General features: G+C 44.7%; 1 protein-coding gene across 9 annotated transcripts in view; it reads left to right on the top strand.

Annotated features, from left to right (window-relative positions):
* The window catches only part of LOC147454114 (ABC transporter A family member 7-like), a 177554-nt gene that overhangs the window by 79221 nt on the left and 70380 nt on the right, over positions 1-27953 (top strand). For 5 of the 9 annotated variants that reach the window (XR_015188592.1, XM_086516107.1, XM_086516111.1 and 2 more), the window contains 11 exons: positions 6479-6680; positions 6763-6887; positions 8292-8450; positions 9080-9242; positions 16667-16792; positions 25334-25417; positions 25572-25921; positions 26089-26301; positions 26429-26538; positions 26617-26701; positions 26936-27064. Coding sequence is in view for 8 of the 9 variants with exons in the window: in XM_086516107.1 (XP_086372233.1) it covers positions 6479-6680; positions 6763-6887; positions 8292-8450; positions 9080-9242; positions 16667-16792; positions 25334-25417; positions 25572-25921; positions 26089-26301; positions 26429-26538; positions 26617-26701; positions 26936-27064 (1746 nt within the window). In the remaining variant the exon portion in view is untranslated. Of the gene's footprint in view, positions 1-6478; positions 6681-6762; positions 6888-8291; positions 8451-9079; positions 9243-16666; positions 16793-25333; positions 25418-25571; positions 25922-26088; positions 26302-26418; positions 26539-26616; positions 26702-26935; positions 27065-27953 lie in introns of all 9 variants that reach the window. The other 4 variants (XM_086516108.1, XM_086516109.1, XM_086516112.1 and 1 more) reach the window with 4 other exon arrangements.

Here is a 27953-nt window from a genome sequence, read left to right as displayed (position 1 = left end):
CCTCCCAAGTCACAGAAGTGATCACTAGTGTAGAAGCGATCTATCCGTGAGAGATTCGCTCCTACTACTCGATGGTCCGAACGAGAGAAGGCCAGGTTGTGAGGTGGCCTCACAAAGCTAGAATGCTGCCACACATCTGAAACCGGTAAAGTCATACATAACCTCTCCCAAGCCGCCAAGTCATCTCCATGCACAGTAGTATGGCTACCTCCAAACATGTTGAAGTCTCCCCCAATGCACCATTGCTCTGCCTGCGACAGAGACTCTGCAATGTGAGCCCAAAACTCTGCACGTGCGCTCGCCACATTAGGCGCGTAGATGTTCAGGAAGCCCATCAGGCAACCCTGAACCTGCATAGTAATCCATTGAACCCTGCTTGGCACAATAATCCCCCTGCCCACAATGGCCTGCTGCAAAGAGTCCGCAATGGTCATACATACCCCACCCTGGATGCCTCCAGGTCCAAAGCAGCTGACCAAAAAGTCTCATAGCGACCACACAAAATCTGACCACAATGCCGAATGCGGCTCTCACAAAGGTGATACTCCTGCAGCATAAGAATGTCAATCTCACCACCCACAAAGCATCTCTGCAGCTCCTGACGCTGCCGACCCCTCTGACGGCGAAACTGGGGCCCTCCTAATCCATGCACATACCATGAGATGATCCTCATGGAGTCAGTGAGAGAAAACAGATGCCACAACAGCAGCCAACCTCTCTATCTTTGAGGCCGGTTTGGATGGGGAGTAATCCGCATCCGAACGACCTCTAGACAAGCGTGCAAGAAGTGATTGTCCCACCCAGGTCCAAGCCGAGGGTGCAGCCCGAAGGGCTACATCCTCTGTCCAAGAATCCTCATGCACAAAAACATAACACGGAGGGCACTGAGTGTCAGCAAACAAGTGCACCACAATGTGCCTACAACCCGCTGCATCTCGAGGTCACGCTGAACTTGGCAAGAGGCCAAAGTGTCTGCACCAAATCTGTCACTGCTAAGTCCCCCGTGTGGTGTAAGAACTCAGTAGCCTGGGTCTGGAGCCAGTCCTGGACTCTGTGCGGGTCCACTCTGTGATATCCCTACCACACAACGGAAAGGAGAAATCCACCACTGTGTCCAGGGCCTCACTGCCTCTAGTTGCAAGAAAGAGGACGTGGACTCGAAAGCTGGCCTCCTCCAAGTCGGAAGAGGAATCACCCAGAAACCGAGTGAAGCTATAGTCGAAGAAATCCTAACGTCTGCGAATGTCGAAGCTTGTCAGACCTCTGGGATCGCTGCAAAGGGAGAAGTGAGCACCCAAAAAGGTGGCCTTAGGTGGGACTGTCCCTCACGAGCCACACGGCTCGTAGCAAAAGCACTACCAAGAGAACGCCTCGCGGCAGAAGTGTGGCCAGTACCCAGTACCTTGCGTTTGAGGAGGAGTGGTGGAGGGATCGGGAGACGAGGCTGTGGGCCCCATCGGGGAGAGGAGGGGCGGGGGGGCGAAGGTGGAGGGGGGAGGGGGCGGGGGAGGCGGGGCGGCAGCGGCCGAGGGAGTAGGAGGTGATGGTGGAGGAATAGAAGTGGATGGGGCCTCCTCAGGCAGGCCCTGCTGAAGGGGGTTGAAACGGTTCCCAGTCGAAACCCAGTGCTGCTGAGCTATAACAGGTCGGCCACCAAGAGGAGCAGTGGGGTGAGCTCTCCGCTAGCAGCGGCCAGGCACCTGCTGCCAACCATTGGCTGGTTAGTCACTGGTCTCTGTCGAAGTACTAGCCTGTGTACCTGGCTGCTTGGCATGCTCAGCCTTGGGAGGCTACGCATGGTGCGCTGTGGGTCAAGGTCTCCTGCGAGGATAGGCCTTTGCCATATGGCCCATTTGTCTGCAAATGAAACACTGGTTAGGGAGACCCGAATACTCCACACTCTGTCTGATCCATCCCCCACTCACCCTAGGTAGCAGTGCCACCGAGGGAGTGTCACGAACGAGAACCCGCACAGTAGGTAGACCTGCGGCCTTGGCCACAACTGAAGCTGCCGTGCGTGGAGACTCCAAAATTGTCCCGAACATGGAACCAATCTTGGGTATGAGGGGATGGTACACTCGCCTCAGGCCTGGGAAACAAACCGAAATCGGCAAGTCTGCCTCCTCCTCGAGCACATCTGTAGCAGGGTCAAAATCGTGATGCCAACGTCGGAAGTAAGTCGAGCTGCTCTGATGCCGAGTGGGCTCATTGAAATCACCTTGGTCGTCATATCTGCAGACTCGAACTCGACCTGGTAGTACCCTCTCCCGAGGATTTGGACATCGGTGATCTTGCCCACATCAGAGAGAAGACGGGCCTGTAATAAATCCCGAATCTCGCCCCGACTGGGCCAAGTGCCAATGATCTTACAGGTAACCGAAGTGGCTTGCAAGCGCTTCACTTCGGCCATCAAGCTTGCTTGCTCTTCTGGCGAAAGAGCAAGTCGAAGGGTCGGCTCCGCGGTGTCGGGCAAGGGGGCTTCTGTGGAGTCCTCTGAGGTGGAGCAAAGGTCACCATTCTGTGTCTGTTGTTGAAAGGATAAGGTCGTTGATGTCGAGGCGAATGCCAGCAAGCTGAAAAAACAGCCTACAGGCAGGCGGAAGGCGAAAAAGGGAAACAGGGGACGGGTGGAGGGCTGAGGCCAAGGGCCGGGCAGTGTAGCGATGGCGAAAAGGGGGCGCGAGGGCTGGCGTACCGCAAGCAGGCTGGCTGGCTGTAACCCATGCAGGCAGGGCAGCGGGCAGCGCGCTGGTGGGCTGGACAGCGGCAGGCAGGGCAGCGGGCAAGGTAATGCGCAGCGCGAGGGAGGAGGGGGGAGGTGTGAGCGAAGGCCGGGGGGGGGGGGGGGATGTAGGTGCGTGCACAGAGCGGCAGCGAGCGTTCTGCCTTGGGTAGCTCTTAGAGTCATGAGTTCTTTCACCTCTTCATCCACATTATCTTGGTTGCTGAGGCCAGATATCCTTACGTGTAAGGCCCGCACACGTCTCCTTTGCTTCTTTGCTAGTGTCAAGTTAATGATGGTTGGTGTGGGGGTGGGGGTTATTTCCTTGCCCTTTCCTTTCTTGACAATCTTGATCCATTTTTCGACCTTTTCTGCTTTTTGTTGGGTCTTTGTGATGACATCTACCCACGAGGTCGTCATTTCTTTTTGTTGCTCCTCACCCTCTTTGATGGCCCGCACTTGTTCTTTAATCGTGTTAAGCTCTTCAATTACTGAGAGTTGAAGCTCTCCCTCTTCGAGGACATTTTGCAATCGCACCTCTGCAAGCTCTTTCTTGAGTAGTGCGATTTCCTCATCTTGGGCCTTCACAAGATCCGCTAGTGTATGTATCGTGCTTTCCTGTGTCGACACGCGCTCGTCGAGTGCGTTAATAGTACCTAGGAGATGGCGATTGATCTTGTTCATGGACTCGCTCATTTCTTCTTTGCATTTTTGAATGGCATCCTCCATAGGGTCATCCTTGTCATTTTGTTTCCTCATGATTGAAGGCCTAGAGTGGCCGGTTTTTTTAATTAAAAAAAGAGAAAATTACCAAAATACCCCTCTAATTTATGGAAACTCCCAAAATACCCCTCAAATTTCAAAAATTCCCAAAATACCCCCATTATTGTGTCATAAATTCCCAAAATGCCCTTCAAATTTTCCAAAATTCCCAAAATACCCTTGGTTGTGAGAGTAAATTTCTCCAAAAATAAATTTTTTTGTAGGTCTTCACAAGAAGAGTGATTTTTATCTCTCTCTCTCTCTCTCTCTCTGCCTAAAAAAGTTTTCCCACCTCTTTCTCTACGCTTGGTTGGGGTTGTAGGGAGAGCGCGAGGGGGGGCGGGGAGGAGGAGGCTGGGGGTGCAGAGGCAGCGCGGGGGCCGGGGGGGGGGTAGCAGCGGGGCATGGCAACAAAGCAGGGGACGAGCGAGAGGGGCAGTGGGAGCGGGAGCAGGGGTAGCAACGAGAGCAGGGGCAGCGTGAGGGGGGCTGGAGCAGCAGCAGGAGCAGGGGCAGCAGAGAGAGCGAGCAGGGGCAGCAGGGAGCGGGAGCATGGGCAGCAGTGAGAGAGAGCAGGGGCAGCGGGGAGCGGGAGCAGGGGCAGCGTGAGGGGGGCGGAGAGTAGCAGCGGGGCGTGGCAGCAAAAGGGGGGGCGAGCGCGAGGGGAAGCGGGAGCGGGGGCAAGGGAGCACAGAGAGAAGAGAGAGATGAAAATGCAATGTTATATTAACGTCTTCAAAAGGCCAAAGTAACTGATGAGACGAGAAAGTTACAATGTGGTGGATTTTATACAAAGTCTGAGGAACAAAATAAAAATACTATAGAATCCTAAGCTGCTAGATGTGAGCTAAGCAGCTAGCTGGGCTTGTGTAGGATATGAGTAGGGGGTAGGGGGTGAAGTGAATGGGGGGCTAAGACAACACAGTGTGGGTGTATCCTCAGAAAGAGCTAAATCACAAGAGATCCAACATCGGCTGGCGGATCTCATCAATCTCCTCCATCGTAGTAGTTTGACCGGGCGTCGTGCATGTCAGGCCAAAGTGATCCGAATCCTGTGATGCAGCCTTTGTCGATGCTATGTAGTCGTCCGCGGTCGTGGGCGTTTGGATCTCCCTGGCTGGGTCGCTCGGTCCATCAGCGTGCCTTTGGTGCGAGGAGAATGTGGGATTTGCTGTGGTAGTAGCTCCTCCGGATGTTAATTGTTTGCTCTAAAGAAGTCTTTGATCCGTCTCTGAGACTGGCTAGCCTCTCCTCTCATAAGGCTCTCTCTGTGTCTGCGTTGCTCGAACAAAAACAATCCTAGGCATCTCTGTTCTCGTACCCCATGACTCTAGAGAGTGGTCCCAAGCCCTCTCTGAACAGGCAGTGGAAGTGGCCTCGTGTTTCATAGTAGATTGGGCAATGGTATGTGTAGTGCAACTCTGTCTCAGGCTCCATGTTACACAGGGGGCATGTGCTGGCCTTTGCTGGTACTTCACTGTATCTCCCAGTCTCGACCCGAAGCTGGTGTGAAGATGTGCGTATCTGGCCAATAGCATATTGTATCCCATGAGACAAGTGGGTGTCCATGTATCTGGGTCTCGTCACAAAGTCGTCCTCCGTAAGCTGGAGAAGATGCTCTTTATAGAAAGCCATCTTCGTGCCTAGCTCCTTTGCCGGCTGTATCCATGCCCTCATGGTATCTAGCTGAGTCAGGTCTTGGCGGATGAGCCTGGTGATCTCAGACTGTGTAATAGACTATAGTCAGAGAGGGTGCATCCAATGGGTACTGGATGGGGGGCAATCTGTCCATGCTGAACCCACGTGCCTAAAACCATGATGTCTTCTCCCCATACCAGCATGCTGTATTTCCGTGCATGGCTAACTGTCGGGAGGACTCAAGTGCTAGGCGGGCATATCTGTCTTTGGGAAGATCCCACAGGTGGTGTATAAAGGAGACTCATCTAGTGAGCGCCTCAACCGCTAGTGGGGGGGGGGGGGGGGGGGGGGGGGGGGGGGTGGGCAGCTAGCTCTACTCGGATAATGTCACGTGGTACTGAAGCCTTGGCTCTAATAAGACGCAGATCATAGAGACCAGAGGCTTCTCCATGTCCCCATCCATCAGTGTGACCCGACCTCCCATGATGGTCCAATGAAGGTCCCCATATCTCAGCTCCATAGAGCAATGCGGAAGCCACCAGAGTGTCAAAGAGCCAGAGCTTCGTTGTAGGCTTCTGAAACTAAGACCACCCCAAGGTAAGTGTAAGCATCTGTATACTCCACTGTCTCCTGGCCGTATGTGAATGCGGGTACTGACCTCCTGATCCACTGTGGGGTGGTATTAAACACCATAACCTTGGTTTTATCAAGGCTGACAGAGAAACCACTTTCATGGGCAAACCTCTGCAAAGCATCCAAGAGATTGATTGGTGGCTAGCTATGAAGTGGTACTGGGTGGTCCAGATTATCCCTTTATCTACTCAGATATTTTGTCATAGTATATCTTTGGACTACCTCAGCGGTTAGGCATCTTAAAGTTATAGGAAATGGCCATTTTCAGGTCTCCGTTCCCCATTCCAGTTCTGAATCCCCGTTCCGTGTTTTAGACGTGAGTATCTATAGATTGTAACAAGGAATGGTGTTTCATGCTCGTTGCCGTTCCCCGTCCCGATTTCCTGTTCTGGGTAACTATGAGGCTTCTCACCCTAGTCTGTATAGTCCTTGGAGACTTCAGTCCAGTGTGTGCAGAGTTCAATGCTCTATCACTCTCCATAGTTAAGCCTCGACCCCCTGCATGTATATGATAGCTAGTGAGGAGTGAGATTGAAAGTGCCAATCACCATTGTACTGAAATTTGGCATTGTGTATTGAGTTTCATTGTGCTGTATATGGTCTATGCGTGTCACAGTATGCTTCGCTTTTCTGTAGTCAGTATTTCTTGGTATTTCTGTTGCTGCGAGTCTTCTGTGGTGTCTACTGTCCTCATGCTGGTCTTGTAAATGAGGCTTCTTGCAGACTCTTCTGAGGCAACACACCACACTTAAGAGCCTACTACAATCATTTCTGCTACAAGGCATAAGAGTTGGGTCTGTGACAGATTACAATTGTCTGGAATCCCTTCTGTTGTGGCGAGACAACTTCACAAGCATAAATCGAGAGCTGTATGGGGGATATCAGAAAGGAAACCCCATTAATATGATTAATGAATTCTCTGCAGGTAGGCAAGAAGTTCAAACTTCTCTTTTATGGCTCTTTTTTTTAATGATCTTAACCTGTTATTCTGAATCTTGAACTAACAGCATTTGACTTTGGAGACACATCAACCTCAAAGCTGGATGTAACAATCTGGTACAATGATACCTTACGAAGTCCATCGGCAAATAAACCACCTGGGATGCTTCGACTACCTAGGTCTATGAATCTGGTAGGCAATGCAAGCTATCAGCGCTTTTTCTGTAGGAGGTTGGTATGTTTTCTGGGGTAAAAATACTGCTATAACGCTTAAAAAAAAAGGCCATCGATGCTTGCAGGACTGGACATAAATGGAAAAAAAAGAAAATGAGGCATGCGTTTCTGGATAATAACTAACTATACTAGTATAAACAGAGAAAAGGGTACAAGCAGGAAACAATGGGCTGAAAACCAGAGGAGGAGTAGCCCTGGCTATTAAAACACCAATCCTGCAAATTCTCCGTAATCTCAAGCAGAGGAATTGTCTGAAAAGGTGTAAGAAGCTGACTGATGGTTCTCCATATTAGTCGATGATGCATTCCCAAATGCCATTTTCGGATAACCGTAGGAGAAGAAAGAACCATATTATCTGCATCACCACATCATCAACTCGATGCATACCAATCATAGAGATTATATGCTTTCCTTGGATAGCCCAAAGCTAATGGCAGTTGAAAGACTCTGCTCCAATGTATACTCTGAGAGCTTAATAGATTGCCCATATCTGGCGGTCGTCCATTTAGAGCACAATATTTTCTGCCATGCCAAAATCAAACAGGTAGCATATGAGCAACCAAATATATGATTGGAAGCATGTCCATAAATGAGATCCACTATAAGCACAAACTTTCATGTGTCCACATAGAGTTGCTAACATCTTAGTCCACGGTTGTTGTTCTTGAAGAAATGTAGGCAGCAAAGAGGCCTTTCAAGCAAGCATGTGGAAATTATTATCAAGAATATTAAGACCACCATGTATCTTTGGTGAACTCTATAAAGTTCTTTAAGCAAATGGAAACCCATGCAATCAGATTGGGTTCGCCATAAACATCCCATGGCCTTGGACATAAAGTGATCAATATGGTTTGCATTCCAAACCAATAGCGAAAGCTGAAATTGTACGTAAGCCATAATGATGTATCGAGCTATTCTTATACGTGCAAGCAATGGCCATGTATAAAGCTTCCAATCATTGATCTTACATTGAGGTCCAGTCAGAACCGAGAAAACTTCCTCTTTCAGTGAGTGCGTGTGCACACACACACATGGGTGTGCATGTATGCGTGTGCCTACTGCAAGGGGAATCTTGATGCATATTGCCAATTTGGAATGCACCAGACAAACAAATGGAAAACAGAGCAAAATCCAAAAAAGCAAAAAAAGAGTAGAAGAGGCCAGAAAAACAAAAAGAAAAAGAAAAGCCAAGTGCCGTATCTGGACAAAAAGCCAAAATGTGGAAGAAAGGAAAAGGCCTCTGATGTTCTAGATTGAAAGTGGATGCTAAATTTTCAACAAAATTTTTTGATTAAATATTTAGCTGACTAGTATCCAGGCAGGCCGTGCTGACTTTGGTTTTTAAAAACTTTGTATTGAACAGGTGGCTCAGGCCTTTCTACGTTTTCTGTTAGGCTCAAGTGCACAACTGCCTCTATGGTTTGTTTCAGAGATGCCTAAGTCAGCAACAACCCTAAAGCTCGACTTTTCAGCATTACTAGGGCCATTGTTTTTCATGTGGGTGATTCAACTTCTACTCCCTGTGAGTGGTTTCTTCTAATTAAAGTTTGCTATCACGTTACGAATATCTTCAGCTTAGTTAGTTTCTTTCTTTTGGGAGCTGACCTTTTTTTTGGCGGGTGGGGGGGAGGCTGGGGTCCCAGTTTTGGGGGGGGGGGGGGGAGTTAAGGATAGTCTGATATGCCATTATGCCATTTAACTCTACAAACCTTCGTGTTGAGGCCTCCGAAACCATGTTGGGGTCTCCAGAAAAATGTCAACTTCTTTTTACGCATGGCAAGGGTACTGCGTGGCTGGGTTTGAATCTGCAGAAATGCTGTGCCAGTGGACACGTTAAAGTTTCTCTACTGGACATTTTGGTGAAGGACTTTGAAGAGAAATATTTTAATGTTTCTAGACCCTCACATTATACAATATTTTTGTATGTGAACCCCTCTATCATGCTGGGTTTTTGGCTCCATCTTTTGAATAGATTGAGAGGTTGTATATTTTCCTTCTCTTATTCAGAAATTAGAGGTTTCATGCCCTCCAATTGTTTTTCCTCTCAAAATCCTTATCACATCAAGTTCTGCATACTTGAACAATTATAGTTTGTTTACATGTTTAAGCATTGCCTAACAGAAGTATAATCAGCCATTGGATACTCCTTAGGTGATCATTTCAACTCTGGTATACGAGAAACAACAAAGACTTAGAATCATGATGAAGATGCATGGACTTGGAGATGGAGCTTATTGGCTCGTATCTTACTTTTTTTTTCTTATTCTATCAGTCATTTATATGATGTGCTTCATGATGTTTGGATCCTTTATTGGTAATGATTTCTCATTATCACTTAACTAACAATTTATTTGGACATGATTTGTGAAGGGAGAGAATGATGCTAAATTCCTCAAGGGTATAGAGGAAAACTTGTAGGCCTTGTAGTTTTTACACCATGATGCTAGCTGTATCTATTACGATCTTTTTCTGATTTTACTATGAGGTCTATTTAAACTGATCTACATACATAAGTTTATGGCATGCAGTTTGCTTAGTTTTTAAGGTTATTTGAGCTCCTTACACTAGATTGATCATTTTAGTCAAGAAAGCATTGCCCTTGACTTATTGTGTAGTAATTACCAAAGATGGTTAAATTTCTCTCTAGAATCACACATATATTCACCTTCTTTTAATCAATCAAGGAGAAATATAATAGAGGGTCTTGTTTTATAAAACAAAGAGTCCTGTAGCATTCCTGTGCCTGCAATCTAAAGTATCTTTAGATCAAAGACAATAGGCATTAGTTTTCTTAAAAGCAGGCAGGATGACTGGAAGAGGTGAGAGACAAGAGAAATCCGAAGATGGAACCTTATAGATGCACATGTGCCTTGTATAGCTCTGGGGCATTCACCTTGCAGACAGCTATGGGCTAGATGCACATTGGTCACTGTTCAACTTTTTTTAAGGAGTTTTCTTGCTTGGACAATTTAAGCCAAGGGTGAATAGTCCTGTTTGGTTGGTATGCTTTAAAAGTAGAAGTACATATCTAGTCTCGTTTGTACCACGACTTCCATTACATTCATGTATGTCCTCAGAATGGCCTGCAATACCTCTTTTAATTCACCTTCAAGGTGGTTCTAAATGTAGGGGTATTAGAGAGTACAATTGTGAAATTCATGTACCTAGCCAGCTCCACCGAGTTCCAAACTGGGGGTGTGGTACATGTGAGTACTGCTATGCTCTTGACTGTTCTTGATGCAGAAAAATCATGTATTTGGTCTTTCCAAGGTTCACTCGACTTACAAATCAAGATAGTGTCATCATCGTAAAGTATACTATAACAATATACTTGACAGGTTTGCTCGTCCTCTTACCAGCCAGAATGTAGTCCGATATCTCATCAATGTAGAGCCTGAATAGCGTTTAGGATAGGGGTCACCCTTGCTTCACAGCAATATGCTAGCAATGGGGTCCAACATACCACTTGGGCGTCTCTTCTTGTAACCTGTGCATACAAAGTATCGCTGATCATCGTGGAGGGTACACCAATGTCCTTAAGGCGCTGGAAGATTCTTTGTTTGGGAACAATGTCAAAGGCTCTAGGGAAATGCGCAAAGCAGAGGAAAAGCCTCCTCTTCCACACCTTTGCCACATCTATTAGGCAACAAACCACGAAAATATGATCAATAAGAGAAAAAGTGCCTCTGAAACCAGCCTATCCTGGTGCTCTTAGCCCTGATATCTGTGCATAAGTCCTGAGCTCTGCTCAGAGTCTGGCCAATGTGTCTCCAATCATAATAGTCATGCAGTTCTCATGATCCAGGGTGTCGCCAGATTTGTGGATGGGCACTCCTCTGGTAGTCCCTCAATCAAAGCTCGTTTGGAGACGTGCTATCAAAAGGGATAGTGCATCTGCTGCATAAATCAATGCTCATTTTGCTTACTTGGGTGATATGCTGATCGGCCATGCTAGATGCTCCACCATGTCAGTTGTGAAAAAAGTCAAGATGGTAGGGAGTGGATCTTATAGCTTCGGGATCAGTGGCTTTCCTGGTATTTGGTACAACCGCTCTGCATAGTCATGCTGTCACAAAGTGATGACATGGCTGCCCGAGACCATTCTAGAAACCCTAACCCTAAATGCTGCTGAAAACCCTAATTCTGGAAACCCTAACCCTAAAACCTGCAAACCCTAAAACCTGCCAGAACCCTACCCTAACCCTAACCCTAATGGCAACAGGACAGAACCCGGAAAGTGCGGAAGCATGACACGTGGCACCGTACGGCAGAATCCCGCTTTTTGCGGCGCCAATTACGGAGATTTCCGGAAATTGCGTGGCTGCTTTTTCTCTACGCAATTATGAGAGAGAGAGAGAGAGAGAGAGAGAGAGAGAGAGAGAGAGAGAGAGAGAGAGAGAGAGAGAGAGAGAGAGAGAGAAATGAAATGAAATGCTATATTAACGTCTTCAAAAGGCCAAAGTGACCTATGAGACCAAACTGATACAAAAGTGGTGAATCTGTTACAATGTCTGGGTACCTTAGTACTAAAGTACTCAGTGTGAAAAGTGTGAAAATAAATGTGAAAAACTAAATACAAAGTATTAAATAAACTTCTTAGGAGCATTCTGGGTGTCTGGCTAGAATGCTTCTAATCCTTTGTTGTAGTCTCCTCCGGTGAAGTGTGCTTCTGTATCTCGGTCGTGGTCGTCTCGATTTGCTAAGCTCAATCGCCCTGTCAATGAGGGTGCCTTTGGTATGAATGTGGGTACTCCTTTGTGCTGGCTGCTGGCCTCTTGCTTCTCCTTCCACTCCTGCTTCTCTCGATCCGAAGAAATCTGTGATCTGCCTCTGAGGCTACAGTGCTCGTTGTCTTCTCATTAGATTATCCCTGTGCCGATGTAGTTCCAATAGGTACAAGCCTAAGCATCTTTGATCTTGGTATTGCACGACTCTATCTAGAGGTCCAAAGCCTTCTTTAAATAGGCAATGGAAACGCCCACGTATCTCATAGTATACGGTGCAGTCGCATATGTAGTGTAATTCTGTCTCTGGCTCCATTCCGCATAACTTGCAAATTCTGCTCTCAGGTGGGATTCCCCTAAATCTGCCAAATTCAATTTCCAACTGGTGTGAGGATGTACGAATCTGACCAATAGCACATCTCAAACCATGAGACAGATGGGTATCCATGTAGCTCGAGCGAATCACAAATCCATCTTCAGATAGCTGTAGGAAGTTTTCTTTGTAGTCGGCCATCTTCGTGCCCAATTCTTGTGTAGGGTCTACCCATGTCCTCTTAGTATCCAACTGTATAAGATCCTGACGAATGATTTTATTAATCTCCGTTCGTGTAATTGCTAGTGATGGAGCCTCGAGAGAGTATTGGAAGGGGGGTAATCTTTCCATACTGAACCCGTGTCTCTGAAACCACGAGGACAGTTACGCATACCAGCATGATGTATCCCCTTTCATTGCTAATTGTCGAGAGGATTCGAGGGCCAGTCTAGTATATCGGCAATTATTTGTATCCCAGAAACCATGTATAAAGGACACCGATCTGGTAAGAGCTTCAATTTCTATCGGAGGGGTAGCTAGTTCCGTTCGGGTAATCGCGTGTGGTACGGAGGCCTTGGCTCTAATCATTCGGGAAATCATAGATACCAAAGGTCTCTCCATTGACTTCCAATTATCCTGATCCACAGATGGTCCCAAATCTGGACCCCATAAAGCATAGCCGAAGCCACCACAGTATCAAAGAGCCAAAGTTTTGTTCGTGGTTCTTGAAACTGCACTTGTGAACACATCCTCTCCAACCCTCCCAAGGCCGCAGAGGCTCTGGACAATCTAGCATCCGCTGCTTTCTTAAGAGTAAACTTCGGTCCTTCAAATACCACACCAAGGTATGTGTATGCATCTGTGTACTCTACTGTATCCTGGCCATATACAAATGTAGGTGCCGATCTTTTAACCCACTGCGGTGTGGTGTTAAACACCATAACTTTGGGTTTACCGAAGTTTACCGATAGTCCATTGTCCTCCGCGAATTTATGTAATGCATCTAGCTGCCTCTGCATTCCATCTGGGGATTTTGCTATCAATACAATATCATCTGCATACAACAACAAAGGGATCCATGACCCTGCAAGTTGAGCACCTCTGTCACCCTCTCTATCAATGTAATCTGATACCTCATCTATGTACATACCAAATAAAGTAGGGGAGAGTGGGCATCCCTGCTTTACTCCAACGGTGGAATGAACAATGTGGGAATCCCCTTCTGGAGTACGTACATATCCAGTTACTGACCCGTATAAGGCCATGATCCCCCAAATAATCTCTTTGGGGACCCCTAACTCTTGCATCCTGCGCATCAATCTGGCCCTTGGTAGTGTATCAAAAGCTTTCCGAAAATCACAAAGCAACAATACATCCTTCTCCCGCTTGCTCTTCCTTCCTCAATAATGGCTCCGAGTGTAAGAATATGATCTAAAGTGGAATAACCCCTCTTGAATCCAGCTTGTCCTGTTGCCCTTATGCCCTCATTCTCTGCCCATCTACTCAATTTTTGTTCAAGAATGGATGCGTACAGTCGGGTCAATGTGTGACCTACCATAATGGCACGGTAGTTCCCGGGTATCATAGGATCCCTTGACTTGAAAATAGGTACGATAGTAGATAATTTCCAAGATTCAGGTAATCCTTCACACATGACCCGATTAAACAGACGAGCAAGGACTTCTGAAAGTAGATCCCTGGCATGGATCAGATGTTCTGCTACTAAACCATCATGATCATATGCTCTTCTTGTCTTCATCGTATCAATGGCTTTTTTCACCATTTCCGTAGTAAAGAAAGTACTAGTAGCAGGGTATGGCTCTAGCGGATCTGGTAATGGAGGCTGTCCAGATACCATATATAATGATGTTACATATTGACCCCAAATCTTAGGAGAAGTAATCGTCGGAGGCGGTGAGTGCTCGTGAAATAAACGCAAGGCCTCGTGTGAGTCCTGACTCAAGAAGAGCTGATATAAATCCTTCTCCAGTTTGGCTAAAAATGCCCTTTTCTTGCGACGTACTATACGACGAAGAGCAATCTGAGACTGCTTATATGTGATGATCCCAAGTGTAAACTCTTTCTGGACCTGGGTTCTCGTCTCTCTGCATTCCTCGTCATACCAACTGTTTTGAGGCATGTTCCCAGATCCTCTCTTCTGATCAGGTTGAGTGTGTGGGTATGCCTCTTGTGCTGCTCCATGTAGTATCTCTGTTAACTGAGAAGTAATCTCCGCTAAGTATATACTGGCTCGGCTGCCCACATCCTATCGTAGATCTTTTCCACAGAGACTGAATCAGTTTCTGGCGTGAGAGTATATCTTGTGTGTGTCTTCTTCCTTTGTACTTGAGAGGCATTGTATTGGAAGGAGATTGATAAGGTCAAGAGAGCATGATCCACTGCAATCCCAACCGGTCTGGGTCCCACCTTAAAGTCCTCGATACTAGAAATAAAGCTTGGTGAAGTCATGACATAATCCACTGTACTGGCCCCATGCCTGTGCGGGAAGCATGTGAATCCCCCAAATAAAGGGAAATTCTCTAGACCATTAAGTATGGCCAAACCATGTATAGTTGCCATCTCCATGAGATGTCTCCCATATTCAGTGTGTTCTTTATCCTGTGAGTTTCTAGTAAGCCCCCTTTGTGCTAAATCCACTTCTCTGAGCATTTCCTCAGAAGTATCATAGAATACTGCTTGAGAGTTGGCCGTTCTGGCATTAAAATCTCCTAAGAGAACGATGTCTCCATCTCTAGAGAACTCCCATATGTCATTATTCAATATGGAGAAAGGGGACTGTCCTTTAGGTGAGGAGTAGACTGATGTACTTGGAGGGAAGTAGCATATAGCAATATATAGAAATCTACCTGTCTCGGCTCTCATTCTCACCCACATATACCTTGCTTGCTCATCTTACCTGATAATCTATAGTAGTGGTTTCAGATCCTCTTTAAATAAGACTGCTGCTCCTCTTGAACCTTGGCTACCCCGTAGAGATCTCTTGTTTGGTCGACTAGCTGTTTCCCATAAATAACCCTTCACATGTGGCATAAGTTGTCCCGGTATCTGGTGTGTCTCTGAGTAGAAAACTATGTCTCTGTCCCTAAAGCTGTCTTCAAAGGCACCTACATCTAGCCTATATGATCCATTACAATTCCACGCCTCTATCCGGAGCGTCGCCCCATAGGTCTCACACCGTCATGCTGAGCGCTTTTCCAGAACCACTACTTTCCCTCCTCTATAAAAGGCGATTTTCCCCTTTTCTCTTGCTGCCCTGATCTCTGGCATCAACTCTTGCATGTGTGCCACTTGTGCCAATGTAAGGTCATCTCCTAAGAAAATACGGGTTTTCTTAAGAGTTGGCCTCTTCTTTAGAAGTTCTTTCCTTATTTCTATATTCAGGAAGCGGAGAATAAGTGCCCTATCCTTTACGTTTCCCTTCTCATCGATTCCTTTCTTGCCCACTCTCCATGCACTTGTGTGAGTAGGCTCTGTGATGCCCATGCGTTGTAGTAGTTCCTTCACTTATTCATCTACATTCTCTTTGTCTTTGACTCCTGTGACCCGCACATGCAGAGCCGGATTCTTCCTTTTCTGCTCTTCCTCAATGGTCATATTAATAAAGATGGCGGTAGGTGTGGTCTCGGGCATCTGGGCCTTCCCTTTCTTCGCATCCTCAATCCATTTCTCTGCTTCATCAACCTTTTCTTGTGTCTTAAAAAGACGTTCCGACCATGAAGATGCCGTTTTCGATTTCTGTTCATATCCTTCCCATAGAGCTTTCATCTGATCCTTCATGTCCTCGAGCTCCTTCAGCACCGAAGGTTGGTCGTCTCCCTTCTCCTTAGTTGCAGATTTGCAAGCCGCAAGTTCTCCTTTTAGCTCCTCGATTATTGCATCTTTTTCCCCCATGTGCTTTTCCATATTTGTTCTCCATGCTTCAAAACTTGCTACTGTCTCATCGAGTTTCTTTTGCATAACGCATTCTGTTACATTTACTTCGGCCTTGATTAGGTTTCGTAATTCCGTTTTCAAGATCTGAATTTCCTCATTCTGTATCTCCCGGATCTCTCTCCTTAGTTCTCTCATCATGTCTCCATACATGGAGGTCCTGTAGCTCTCAGCGCTCGTGTGTATTTCCTTCATGATGTCATCCCTCATATAGTTTAGCTCTGATTTGAGCATCACCTGGACCTTCTCCATCATTAGCTCATCATGTATCTTGGAGGTTTTCCCAACACGTAAGGATCCTGGTGATAGTACAGTATCTCTATTTCTCCGTTTAAATGTAGCTGTTGTTTTTTTTGGGGTGGTGTAGCTATCTACACCCGGCCCTTCCCCTTCGGTAGGCGGATCCATCGAACCCGAGCCACAAATGGGGCGACCCCTGCTACCTATGGAATCTAGAGAGAGAGAGAGAGAGAGAGAGAGAGAGAGAGAGAGAGAGAGAGAGAGAGAGAGAGAGAGAGAGAGAGAGAGAGAGAGAGAGAGAGAAATGAAATGTTATATTAACGTCTTCAAAAGGCCATAGTGACCTATGAGACCAGAAAGTTACAAGGTGGTGGATCTGATACAAAGTCAGAGTAACAAAATAACCTAACAACAGTACAAAACAAAGAGAGAGAGAGAGAGAGAGAGAGAGAGAGAGAGAGAGAGAGAGAGAGAGAGAGAGCTCAATTTTAGTTTGTGGGTGTTCTGCAGGCCTCAAATTTTTCAGACTGAACTCCTATGCCATTCAAATTTTGTTTTATCTTGTTTATGTCAATTTACAAGTTTCAGTAGGATTCCTTGCAGCTAGTTTCTTCTCAAATGTTAATATTGCTACCGGTGAGAAGCTGAACCCCTTCAAATTTTACTTTCTTTAATAGATCCAAAAGAAATGAATTTTTTTCACATGGGCATGTAAAGAAGTTGCTGGTCTAATACCAAAGCGTGTTTACATTACGGTTGAAGGCTCTCAAACTAACCCTAAACCCTTCAAATTTTGCATTGTTAAAATGCTCCAAAAGAACAATTGAAATTTTGTCTCACGGGGATGTAAACGAAGTCAGTGTGTCGAGAAGTTCGCGGTATAACAATGGCCTCTCCTTCTTTTGTACATCCTCTAGGGGATAGGCCATTGAGCATCTCCAGAGGTCTCTTTTGTACATAGTATACAGCCACCTTTCCTGCCCAAAACAGTTCGCAGTACGTCGGGGAAGGTACCGGGTTTGTGGCTGAGAGCATTCGTGACTTAAATGACTAGCACACGTCAACCAATTGAAGTGAGGAACATGATGATGAACACCATCAGTTCAACCATGGAATCTCCTCTCACACACAAGCACAAAATCAACTCCAAAGGCATTTCTATTTCTCTGTTTCATGTAGCCTTGGCTCAATTTGCATAAATACAGCACGAGTTTATTAGCTTGTGAGAAACCGTAGCTTCTGGTCCCAATTCTTCATCGACGCATGTTGAGGAAAGCTTCAACACTTCCATAGACAAGGCCACACACTAATTTGAGGAGAATAAACCCTAATTGAGCCCCTCACACTAAGAAACAAGAAGGGCACCATAGTGAAACCTTGAGAATATTACATGAATGAGGATAAAGAAGCTGATATTCACCTATTAGCAAGTATCTTCTTTAGACAAGAAAGAATGTAGGATGAAGTTTTCTCTAGGTAGGATGTAACTCAAGCGTATAATCGACTAAGGAATTCTTCTTTATAATCTTGAAGTGATCATAATACCGTGGCCGAAGTTTGGAAACACAGCCTTTAGAGTGTGGTAACAATGTGGCGCGGCAGGCCACATGTAACTATACCCATGCACAGTCTTCTAGGATTAGTAGTTATAATTCTCAAGAGTGGTATTTATTCTTCTTAATAATCTTAAAATGATCGTAATATCATAGCCAAAGCTTTGGAAACACAACCTTAACAGTGTGGTAACGATGTGGGGCCACATATAGCTATATCCATTCACGTTCTTCTAGGTTTAGCAGTTATAACCCTCAAGAGTGGTATTAGAGCTTCCGTGAGAATCAAGTGCACAATACCTAGAATTAAGTGTTAATTCCTATGTTTAATTTTTAAAAACCTAGAGTTGAATCCGAAAGCAAGTTGTAGACTACATCTTTGATTGATTGATTGAACAATCATCAATGTATTACAAGAGCTTCTTTATATAGGAGACACAATGAAAAGTTACGTCCTCTCATCTAGAGATGCAACTCTAGACTCAATAGTCATGGCTATAGATGAAAAGCTACAACCAGTGAAAAATGAGGTGCAACTATTTAATAAAGAGGCACATCCAGTTGACAGAACACAACCTTTGGCTGGAGACTCTTCACGTTTGCAATGAACAATTTGGCGCGATAATCTCAAACTGCTAATAACAATAGTAACATGGTCACTGTCACAAACTGATGATGTGGCATGATTATTAAGTTGTTCCAACGTATGGACAACTGTCAAGGGGCCAAAAAGGGTCTTATCCAGCTGAGTACTTCACCCTACTGCTCTCCGGTGTTGTTGGTTTTAAAGAAAGACGGATCTTGAAGAATGTGCATTGATTATAGAGCTCTCAATAAAATCACGATCAAGAACATATTTCCGATTTCCAGGATCAATGATATTCTTGACAGATTACAGGGATCCTCTTGTTTCTTCAGGATCGATTTGAAAAGCGAATATCATTAGATCCGAATCGCGCCCGGAGATGTCTACAAGACAACTTTTCGGACGAGCTTCGGTTTATATGAATTTTTGGTGATGCCTTTTGGCCTTACCAATGCTCCAATGACTTTTAATTGAATGATGGATAGGATTTTCAGAGAGAGTACAGATCTTTTGTCGGCACTTTCTTTGATGACATTATAGTCTTCTCCAAGGCTGAGGGCAGAACATAGACATCATGTGCTACGGGTCTTTCAGGCATTGCGAGATCATAAGTTGGTGATCAATGCCAAGAAGAGTGAATTTTTCTTACTGGAGATGCACTTTCTGGGACACATCGTCTCAGCAACAAGAGTACAGATCCGGCCAAGATTGAGACTATATGTGGTTGGCCTGATTTGAAGAATGTCCATGAAGTTAGAAGCTTCTTGGGCTTATGTTCTTACTACCGACGGTTCATTAGAAAGTTTGCAGAGGTTGCTTCCCCTTTGCACATTTTGACACAGAAAGGAGTCCCTTTCTCGTGGGGACCCACAGAGGTGATTCCCTTTCAGACTTTGAAAGAGAAATTGACAACAGGACCAGTTTTGACTTTGCCGGATTTGCAAAAGTCATTCGAAGTATATTGTGATGTTTGTGGTCGTAGTTTGGGTGCAGTCTTAATGCAAGAAGACCATGTCATTGCCTATGAGAGCCGATTGTTTTCAAGGCCGGCGATATTACCTACTTGGAGCCGATTTTACGGTCTTCATTGATCATCAAAGTTTACGCTACTTCTTGTCACAGACGCAGCTTTCGGAAAAGCAGATGCGGTGAGCTAACATCTTGTCACAGTTTCACTTCCAGATTGTCCATGTACAGGGACAGAAGAACTTGGTGTCAGATGCTTTGTCTCGGAAGCGGTTGGTCTTGGCTATTTTCATGATTCATCATAGAAGCTTCGAGGACATGGTCGATCAATACGCCACAGATCCAGATTCTTTGGATGTATTCACACGAATGCAGAATGGGGAGGTAGTAGCGGGATATTCCATACGGGATGGCTACTTGATAAAGAAAACGATGTTGTTGTGTTACACAGCCGTTGAGGGAAAAGGTTCTAACCGAATTCCACTGTCCACCATTTACGGGTCACCATGTCATTGATACCACCTTGAAAGGTGTGGAGCGTTACTTCTTTTGGCCGAGACTCAAGAAGGATGTGGACGATTTTGTACGCAGTTGCTTGGTATGCCAGAAGGTCAAGTTTGATGGGCATAAAGCACAGGGATTGTTGCAGCCTTTACCCATTCCCACCCGCCCCCGGAAAAGTATAGCAATGGATTACATTTTTGATCTCCCGAAGACACAGAGTGGGCACGATGGTATCTGGACTGCTATTGACAGATTTAGCAAGCAAGCTCATTTCATTCCAGTGAAGAAAACAGTCAAGCTGAATCATTTAGTGAGACTGTTCATTACCTAAATATTCAGATTACATGGCATGCCTGAGACAATAGTCTTTGACAGAGATCCCCGATTCAAGAGTTTGTTTTGGAAGGCTATTTGGAAGAACATTGGCACACGGTTGCAGTTCTCGTCATCTTTCCACCCACAGACAGATGGGCAATCTGAGATTGCAAATTCAGTCGTACTGGATATATATTGAAGTCTTACATTTTTGATCAAAAGACTCAATAGGAAAAGTTTTTGCCCTCGGTGGAATTTGCTTACAATAACACGATCCATTCTTCGACAGGGAAGGCGCCATTTGAGATTATCGAAGGTGCTACGAAGGTTCCGCCCTTACTTAGCACGAAAGATAAGATTTTTGAAGCCGACCAGTACACGAGGGACTTGGACACTGCTTTTGCCAAGGTCCGGGAGGCGATAGTGAAATCTCAGGAAAGACACAAGAAGGCAGCAGATCGACACCGTCACGATTTGAAATTAAAGGAAGACGATTAGGTGGTCTTACGCTTTGAGAAGGCACACCTGAGAAAGAAAAAGGGAAAGGAGCGGCTTTTTCCAAAGCTTAGCATGGGATACTATGGACCTTTCCAGATAAAAGAAGAGATAAATGATGTCTCCTCTAGACTGAAGCTGCCAGAGACTTGGAGAATTCATAATGCTTTTCATGTGAGTCTCTTGAAGCCTTTTAAAGGCGGTATACCGGATGATGGGGAGCCAGATGAGCAACCTGAAGTGGAGGAAAGCGAGGAGATACTCGTTCCAGAATAGATACTGGCACATAAAGATAGAAAGATTAAAGGTAAAGTGATTAGGCGGTTCTTGGTTAAATTCAAGAACTATCCTGCATTGGATGTGAAGTGGATGGAGGAGGACCTAGCAGATACTCCTCAGATTGTGAAACTTTACCTTGAAGCATTCGGTTTAGCATAGTCTACTCCGATAGAATCCCGATTTCAGCATGGGTGAATCTACGACAATAGGCTTGCACAAGAGGGGAGTTGCTTCACTCCTTTGTCAACAGATTACCCCGATTTTTGATATAGAGTCACTGATGTCCCTTTGGGTTTCAGGATACTACTGGGCTGACAGTATTTTGCTGTATGACTTTATGAACTGTCATTCCTGAAAATGAAAATGATATTGATTGATTTATACGTGACTTGTTTGAGTGCAGGAACTAAAAGACGAAATGACTGTAGCATTTCGGTCTCATAAATCTCTATAGACATGATTGCAATATGGATTGCTAAATCAGGCATATGTGAGGTCTCGATTGGATCTAGATGCGATTACTAATACGTTGCCGACTAATCATGGTCTGAGATTTGGAATGAATTATATGATTTGTCATGTGCTGTCCTGTGATGTCAAGTGATGTCCGATGATGCGACTGTCGATTTGTACATGTGCTAGATGTGGTGTGTCTAGTGCGTCGGTACTAACAGTCAATGTCTACTAAGACACTTTATGGCCTCTGTCTGTTTTGCAAGCGTAATTGAGGGCGATTACAATTCTTTCAAGAGGGGGGTATGTTACAAAGTGATGACGTGACATGATTATTAAGTTGTTCCTCTTTGGGGCCAATACCTCTGGGCACGGAACTATACCGGGTTGTGTCAATTTTGTGAATGTTTTGAAGTGAAGGTCTGTTGTATCGTGATAGAATCTTGACTTGGGGTGTCCAAGTTCGTTACAGTCACAATCGTGAGATTCCCTCCCATTTAAAATAAGATCCAGTGTTTAACCTATAAGGATTCTAGTTACTAATCCTTAGTACTTAAACTCATGATTAAGACTTAAGAAACTTGAATTTGACTCAGAGATAAGACTTAGAAGACTCTGTGTTTGATTGATTGAATGTGCGATACAAGGGCTCCTTATATAGGAGATGAAGAGACACAAATGAAAAGACATGTCTCCTGGTGAAGAGACATGACTTTAGACGTAAAAGACACATCCTTTCGGCGAAGAGCTGCAATCATTGGGCGAAGAGTCGCACCTGTAGAGCGAAGGGGTGTGACCAATCGTTGAAGGAGTGTGGCTTTTGGCGAAGAGACACGTCTTTTGGGCGAAGGGGTGTGACCATCCAAGCGTAGGGGTCTTCGTTGGCATGGCACTTCGCGTATCTGCAACTAGGAGTGTATGTAATACTGCAACATAGTCACAATCGTGACATAACCAATGGACTAGCATTTTGTCAAAGAACAGCCTAAGAAGGGAAGGGCATTGCTCCGTTTCTTCATCTTTTTGCAAGTAGAATTGGATTCATCAAGATCCATCCTTTTGACAAGAAATTTTATGAGGATCTTTTGTCTAGTCTCTTTGTAACGCACATCCAGAATCTTTTCAAGAATTAGAACATGTTTCTCTTCAGTTTTTGGAACGTGAAATGAAGCATTCCGAATAATGGAACCTTCTCAAGCATAGTTCTTGAGCCAAGGAACGTGAAATGTAGGATGAATTTTTTCTAGAAAGGAGGTAATATAAGCTTATAACTGAGTAAGGACTTCTCCTTGATAGTCTTGCAAGGACCATAATTTTGTGCCCAAAGCTTCTTTGGAGACACAGACTTCACAATTTGGTAATGATGTGGGACCACAAACAACAGTTCCAATTTACTTTCTTCTAGGAGTATTAGAGTGTTATCAAAGCTTCTGTGAGGATTACGTGTACTAACCCTAGAATCAAGTGTTACTACTTGTGTTTAAGATCTTGGAACTTAGACTTGAACTGGAAAGTAAACTGCAGACTGAATGTTCGGGTGATTGAGTGAACAATGTGTTACAAAAACCCATTCATATAGGAGTTGAAGAGACACAAATGAACAATCTTGTCCCATCATGTAGGGACAACTCTAGACCCATTAGTCATGTCCATAAATGAAAAGCTACAACTAGTCAATGAAGAGCGGGGCTTGGGAGTATGCAATGAAGAGGCACATTAAGTTGAGAGGACAAAACCTTTGGTTGTTGACCCTTCATATTGGCAAAAAATAGTACGGAACTGTTAACAATTTTAGTCACAGCTGTGATAGATTTATTAGTCGGCCAATCTGTCCATTGATGATCCATTTGTCTCACACCCTGCTAGGGGCTGTCTTTCGAAAGGGGTTGGTGTTGTTGGGTAGGTAGGTCTTCCCATAGCTAGCATACGGCTAGGATTTTGCATATGGCTGAGGAGGCACGTGTGGTTGCTCAGAAGGGAATCTTCTAGTTGCGGGAGGAGAAATCGTTTTCCCTTTCCCAGATTAGTCATTAAGTCTTTCCCTTTCCCAGAAGGATAAAGCACCAAATACATATAGAGAGGGCGAGGAGACACAGGTTGGGGGTGGAGCTCAAGAGGCGTTCACTGCAGCAACCCCTTATGTATAGGATAAGAGAATAATAGGATGGTTGATTACAATAAGGTTAGCGTGGGTAGCCACGCCATGTTTGGCTGTGCAATTGGCTTGCAACCCAATAACCTCGCACTTAAAGGCCAATCTTCCTTTAAGAAAGCTATGGACATATGTACAAGATGTGGAGTGCGTATCTCTGTCCAATGCTCATAAGCACTACTAGCAGAAAAACTAAAGGAACTGGCTTGGTGGGCCAAGATGGTCCTAGAAGAATTTAAAAGACTAGCTTGGTAGGTCAAGATGGTCTGGGATGAGGCATGTGCGGCAAGGGTCTGATACACCCACGGCTAAGCTCGGGGGATATTATCCAAGGAGATGGTTAGGCGGGAAACCTACTATTTCATATCCCAAGGGATAACTTAATGGTTGGGTGGTGAGTCAAGAATCATGCCTCCGACTGGTGACCAAAAGTAGAAGGTGACGAGCTAGGGAACGAAGGGGGCTCCGAGCAAAAAACAGAGGATTGCAGAAAACCATTGGGTAGTGCTCTTCACATTTGGTATCAGAGCATCGGTTTGTTGTGTCTTTGTGTGTAAAATCTCTGGTTCTTAGCGTGTGAAGCTTCAATGGAGTATCAAATTGTGAATATATATGCCGTTAGAAGGAGAATAATTAAAGAAAAGGATTTACAGAAGGCAACCATCGTGGAATTCGCAGTAATATCATATCGCTATCCGAATTTTGCTAGTGATTGGGCGTGTAGTGACTTGTGATTTTACGAGCGGGTCGTAGCATTTTGTCGCTAACTTGGAGCACAACGCAGGTCTGGTCATATTAAGGCAATGTCCGGCTAGGTGTGGCTAGGCCAAGACCAGTCTCTATATATGTAGTGCTCCTATGGTTGGGTGGACAGTTCTCATGTAAGTGCTCTTATTGAGATCATGATGAGAGGCTACGTCACCTGCTTTTCATTGGTATCTAACCAATGGCCACACACCGGTACGGCACACATGTTGCCTTTAGTGTAATTTTTAAAAGGAGCGAAAGGATAGAAGACCCTCACAAAGTGGGTGAGATTAATTGACACTTGTATGTGACCAGTAAGTTTAGGCCGAAAAATAACACAAAGACTCGCGCACACTTGCTGTGTAGCAAAAAAAAGAAAGTCGGGGGTGGAGCGTGGAGCTCATCCTGCTGTCACTGCGGCATTAAGAGAATAATAGAATGGTTAGTTACATAATATTAGTGTGGGGCAGCCATGTGCGGCTGGGAAATTTGTCTTTAACGCAATATTATTAAGAGTATGACTGGTGCTTTGGCCTTCATGGGAAGCCATGCTTGATAGCAAGAGGGCCCCCCCTTTCCAGGTTGTTCACAATTTGATGCATTTTTCTTCTTTAGAATTAATTTTTTAAGGCCTTCAAACCGGAGAGGTTTGAGAAGGTCCCATCAATGGGTTTTAGGATTCCAAGGCTCTCTCTAACTTTGAACAGAAGAGTTTTTTTGCAGTTTCCACACAGTTTCCTCGGCTTTATGTCGTATTAGGTTGGGCGTTTATGTCTAGGGTGTTGTATTCACCACCGACAGCCTTCCTCTTCTAGTGTACATTCTTTAATTAAGACCTGTTTTTGCTAACACAAAAAGAAATCGCTTGAGATCAATCTATAATTTCTGGAGACCTATACTTTCCCATTACTTGTGTACCCAAATCATCTGGCTATCCTCTGAATGCTTACTATGCTCTTGAAAGTACATCTGAGTGCTAGACTTGCGATTTATTTTTTCATACAGTATGTCAATATTATTAAGTTGTGTACAGTGCATATAAATATTTTATCTCATGGACTAGTGGCAATGCCATATCAGATTGAGTTGATTCTAACTCCTCTGGTTTCTTTTTGCCTGTTTAACAGTTGTTGGCTATCAGTATGTATTTGGATTTGGTCTACTTGGTGCTTTTCTTTTCCAGTTTTTTGTCGAGGATCGGAATTTCAGTAGTAAGTCTCCAAATAAACTGAACTACAGAGAATTGACTGAAAATGCATGTGTCGAGGTGTGCATTTGGGAGTAACCAGTGATCATGCATGTATTGTGTCTACGTGCTATACGGGGCATAATTGACTGTCAGGCTTTTTTCCTTTGGTTGTGCAGAAGGTGCCATACTTTTATTGGAGCTGCTGCCTGGTTTTGCTCTATACAGGGGCCTCTATGAGTTTTCCCAGTACTCATTGACAGGTTATTATCAGGGAACGAGGGGTATGCAGTGGAAGAACATGAAAGATGTAGAGAATGGAATGCCACAAGTCTTCATCATAATGTTTTTGGAATGGCTTCTCATCACACCTTTTTCGTTCTATCTGGACCAATTCTTCCAGTCGAATAACTCAAGTTTCCTGGGGGAAAAACTGAAACATCTGCATCAGTATCTGCTAGGGCAAAGAATGAAAGTTCAAGATTTTGATACACAAATTGAGATTAACAAATTGGATGTTCTAGATGAGGTAAAAGTTTCTCTCTTTTGAGAATAGTGCAAAAGAATAGTGTTTGCTTGATAATCTTTGGCTATTTCTGCATTCATACTTAGCATGATGGCAGACCTGTATTTATTGGTGTGCCCGCATCATCAGTGACAGCCTAATGTCACTCCATAATCTTTTCATGTTTCAAGCCTGTTTTGCAGAAAAAATCTGTAAGTGAGATCCTTGCTTCTGATGCAACATCATGTGCCATAGTTTGTGATGATTTACGAAAAGTCTATCATGGCGAAAATCGTGCTGCATCCAAGTATGCCGTACGAGGTCTTTCCTTGGCTGTTCCTTGTGGGCAATGTTTTGGCATGCTGGGGCCCAATGGTGCTGGGAAAACGTCAAGTATAAACATGGTGAGTATGATTGATGAATTTCTAACAAAGGGGCATTCTAACTCTTTGAACCATACATACTTCAACCCAAAAAACTTTTATATCTTCTTGAGAGTGTCTTGGCTTTGTGTGGTGGAGGTGTTTGCAGATGATTGGGCTCTCAAAGCCCACTTCAGGTACAGCATATATAAAAGGGCTGGACATCAGGAGAGACATGAATCAAATTTATCTATGTATGGGTGTTTGCCCACAGTTTGAGTAAGGTTTCAGATGAAAGAAAGCATAGTGTTTATGATTCCGTCTGTGCCTCGACTGATCTTTCCGTTTGTCTTGCAGCCTATTATGGAAAAGCCTAACAGGTCGAGAGCATTTGCTTTTTTATGGGAGGCTAAAAAATCTGAAGGGAGAAATTCTTGATAACGTAGGTATTTGAAGGGAAACACTTCTGTTCACATGCACTAAGGCGATCCCATAATGAAAATTCTGAACTAGAAATCTGGGGGGTGGAATTGTTGGAAATTTAAGTATTCAAAGGTCCACTGTCTTCTTCGTGCCTACTGCTGCGATCACGTATTCCCCATAAAATATGTTTATGGATTTTTATTGGATGATGTTGTTACTATGATGCTTGATTATGAAATTTTATGTGGAACAGGCAGTTGTAGATGCATTGAAAAGTGTGAACCTTCTAAATGGAGGTGTTGGAGACCGAGTAGTAGAGACATACAGTGGTGGTATGAAGAGGAGACTCAGCGTAGCCATATCTTTAATTGGGGATCCCAAGGTAAGGCTTGCATAAATGTATCTCGGGTTCTAGCTATCAAAAAGAAGAATTGTACGGTAGAATCATCTCCAGGGCACACACCGATGTAAAATCCAAAGTAAAGAGATCAGGGCTTGTGACTTTAACTATGAAAACCACAATTCTTGACTTGAGGTCCTAATGATAGAAGGCTACTGACTGCTTCTTCCTGGAAAATCTCCTTGCCTCTTGAAAAGGCTTACACAAGCTGAGTCTACTCTTGGATGACTATTATGCTCTGCAATATTCACTCGTGGATTTTGGTCTTTTCTGAAGCAATTAAATAATTAGTATATGTACTACAGGTTGGTGAAATAGCAGTATATTTCTGCGTGAAAGCAGTGCTGCAAACCAGGTCTCAGCACACTCCCAATACTGCATGAAAAAACCTGGTGTGAGAGTATCTTCTCCAGGGAAACTCTTGCACGATAGGCCCACAATGCATCCAACAGCTCCACTGCTAAGGACTGCCTGTCCAAGTCCATTGCCATATCAGCCATGACACCCTGCCTCACATACATCCATACCTCAGTCCGACAGCAAGGGCTCCTCTACCGAGAGGGTGATTGTAAAACATTGTATTTCCAATGGATCCTGAGCCAAAGATCCATCCTGCCTCCACAACTCTCTAATCCCTGAGCAAAAGTGCTGAGGTCCTATGATCTCAAAGAACTCCCCAATGGCTCTATCGCCCACCAGAGTTCACCTTGAAGCTTGTCGGTGGATACATTATCCAGGAATCTGCTAACTCTGTTATTACCTCAGCTGCCAACTGCACTATGTCCCCATACGAGCTCATAGTTGCCTACCACATCTCCTCTAGGGTCTTGGTAGGCTCTCACCATGAAGGACACTCAAGAATTGTGAGTGC

Source organism: Adiantum capillus-veneris, chromosome 7 (assembly GCF_014529385.1).
Source record: "Adiantum capillus-veneris isolate H3 chromosome 7, ASM1452938v2, whole genome shotgun sequence".
Classification (NCBI taxonomy): domain Eukaryota; kingdom Viridiplantae; phylum Streptophyta; class Polypodiopsida; order Polypodiales; family Pteridaceae; genus Adiantum; species Adiantum capillus-veneris.
This window is presented reverse-complemented; position numbering and strand designations above follow the sequence as displayed.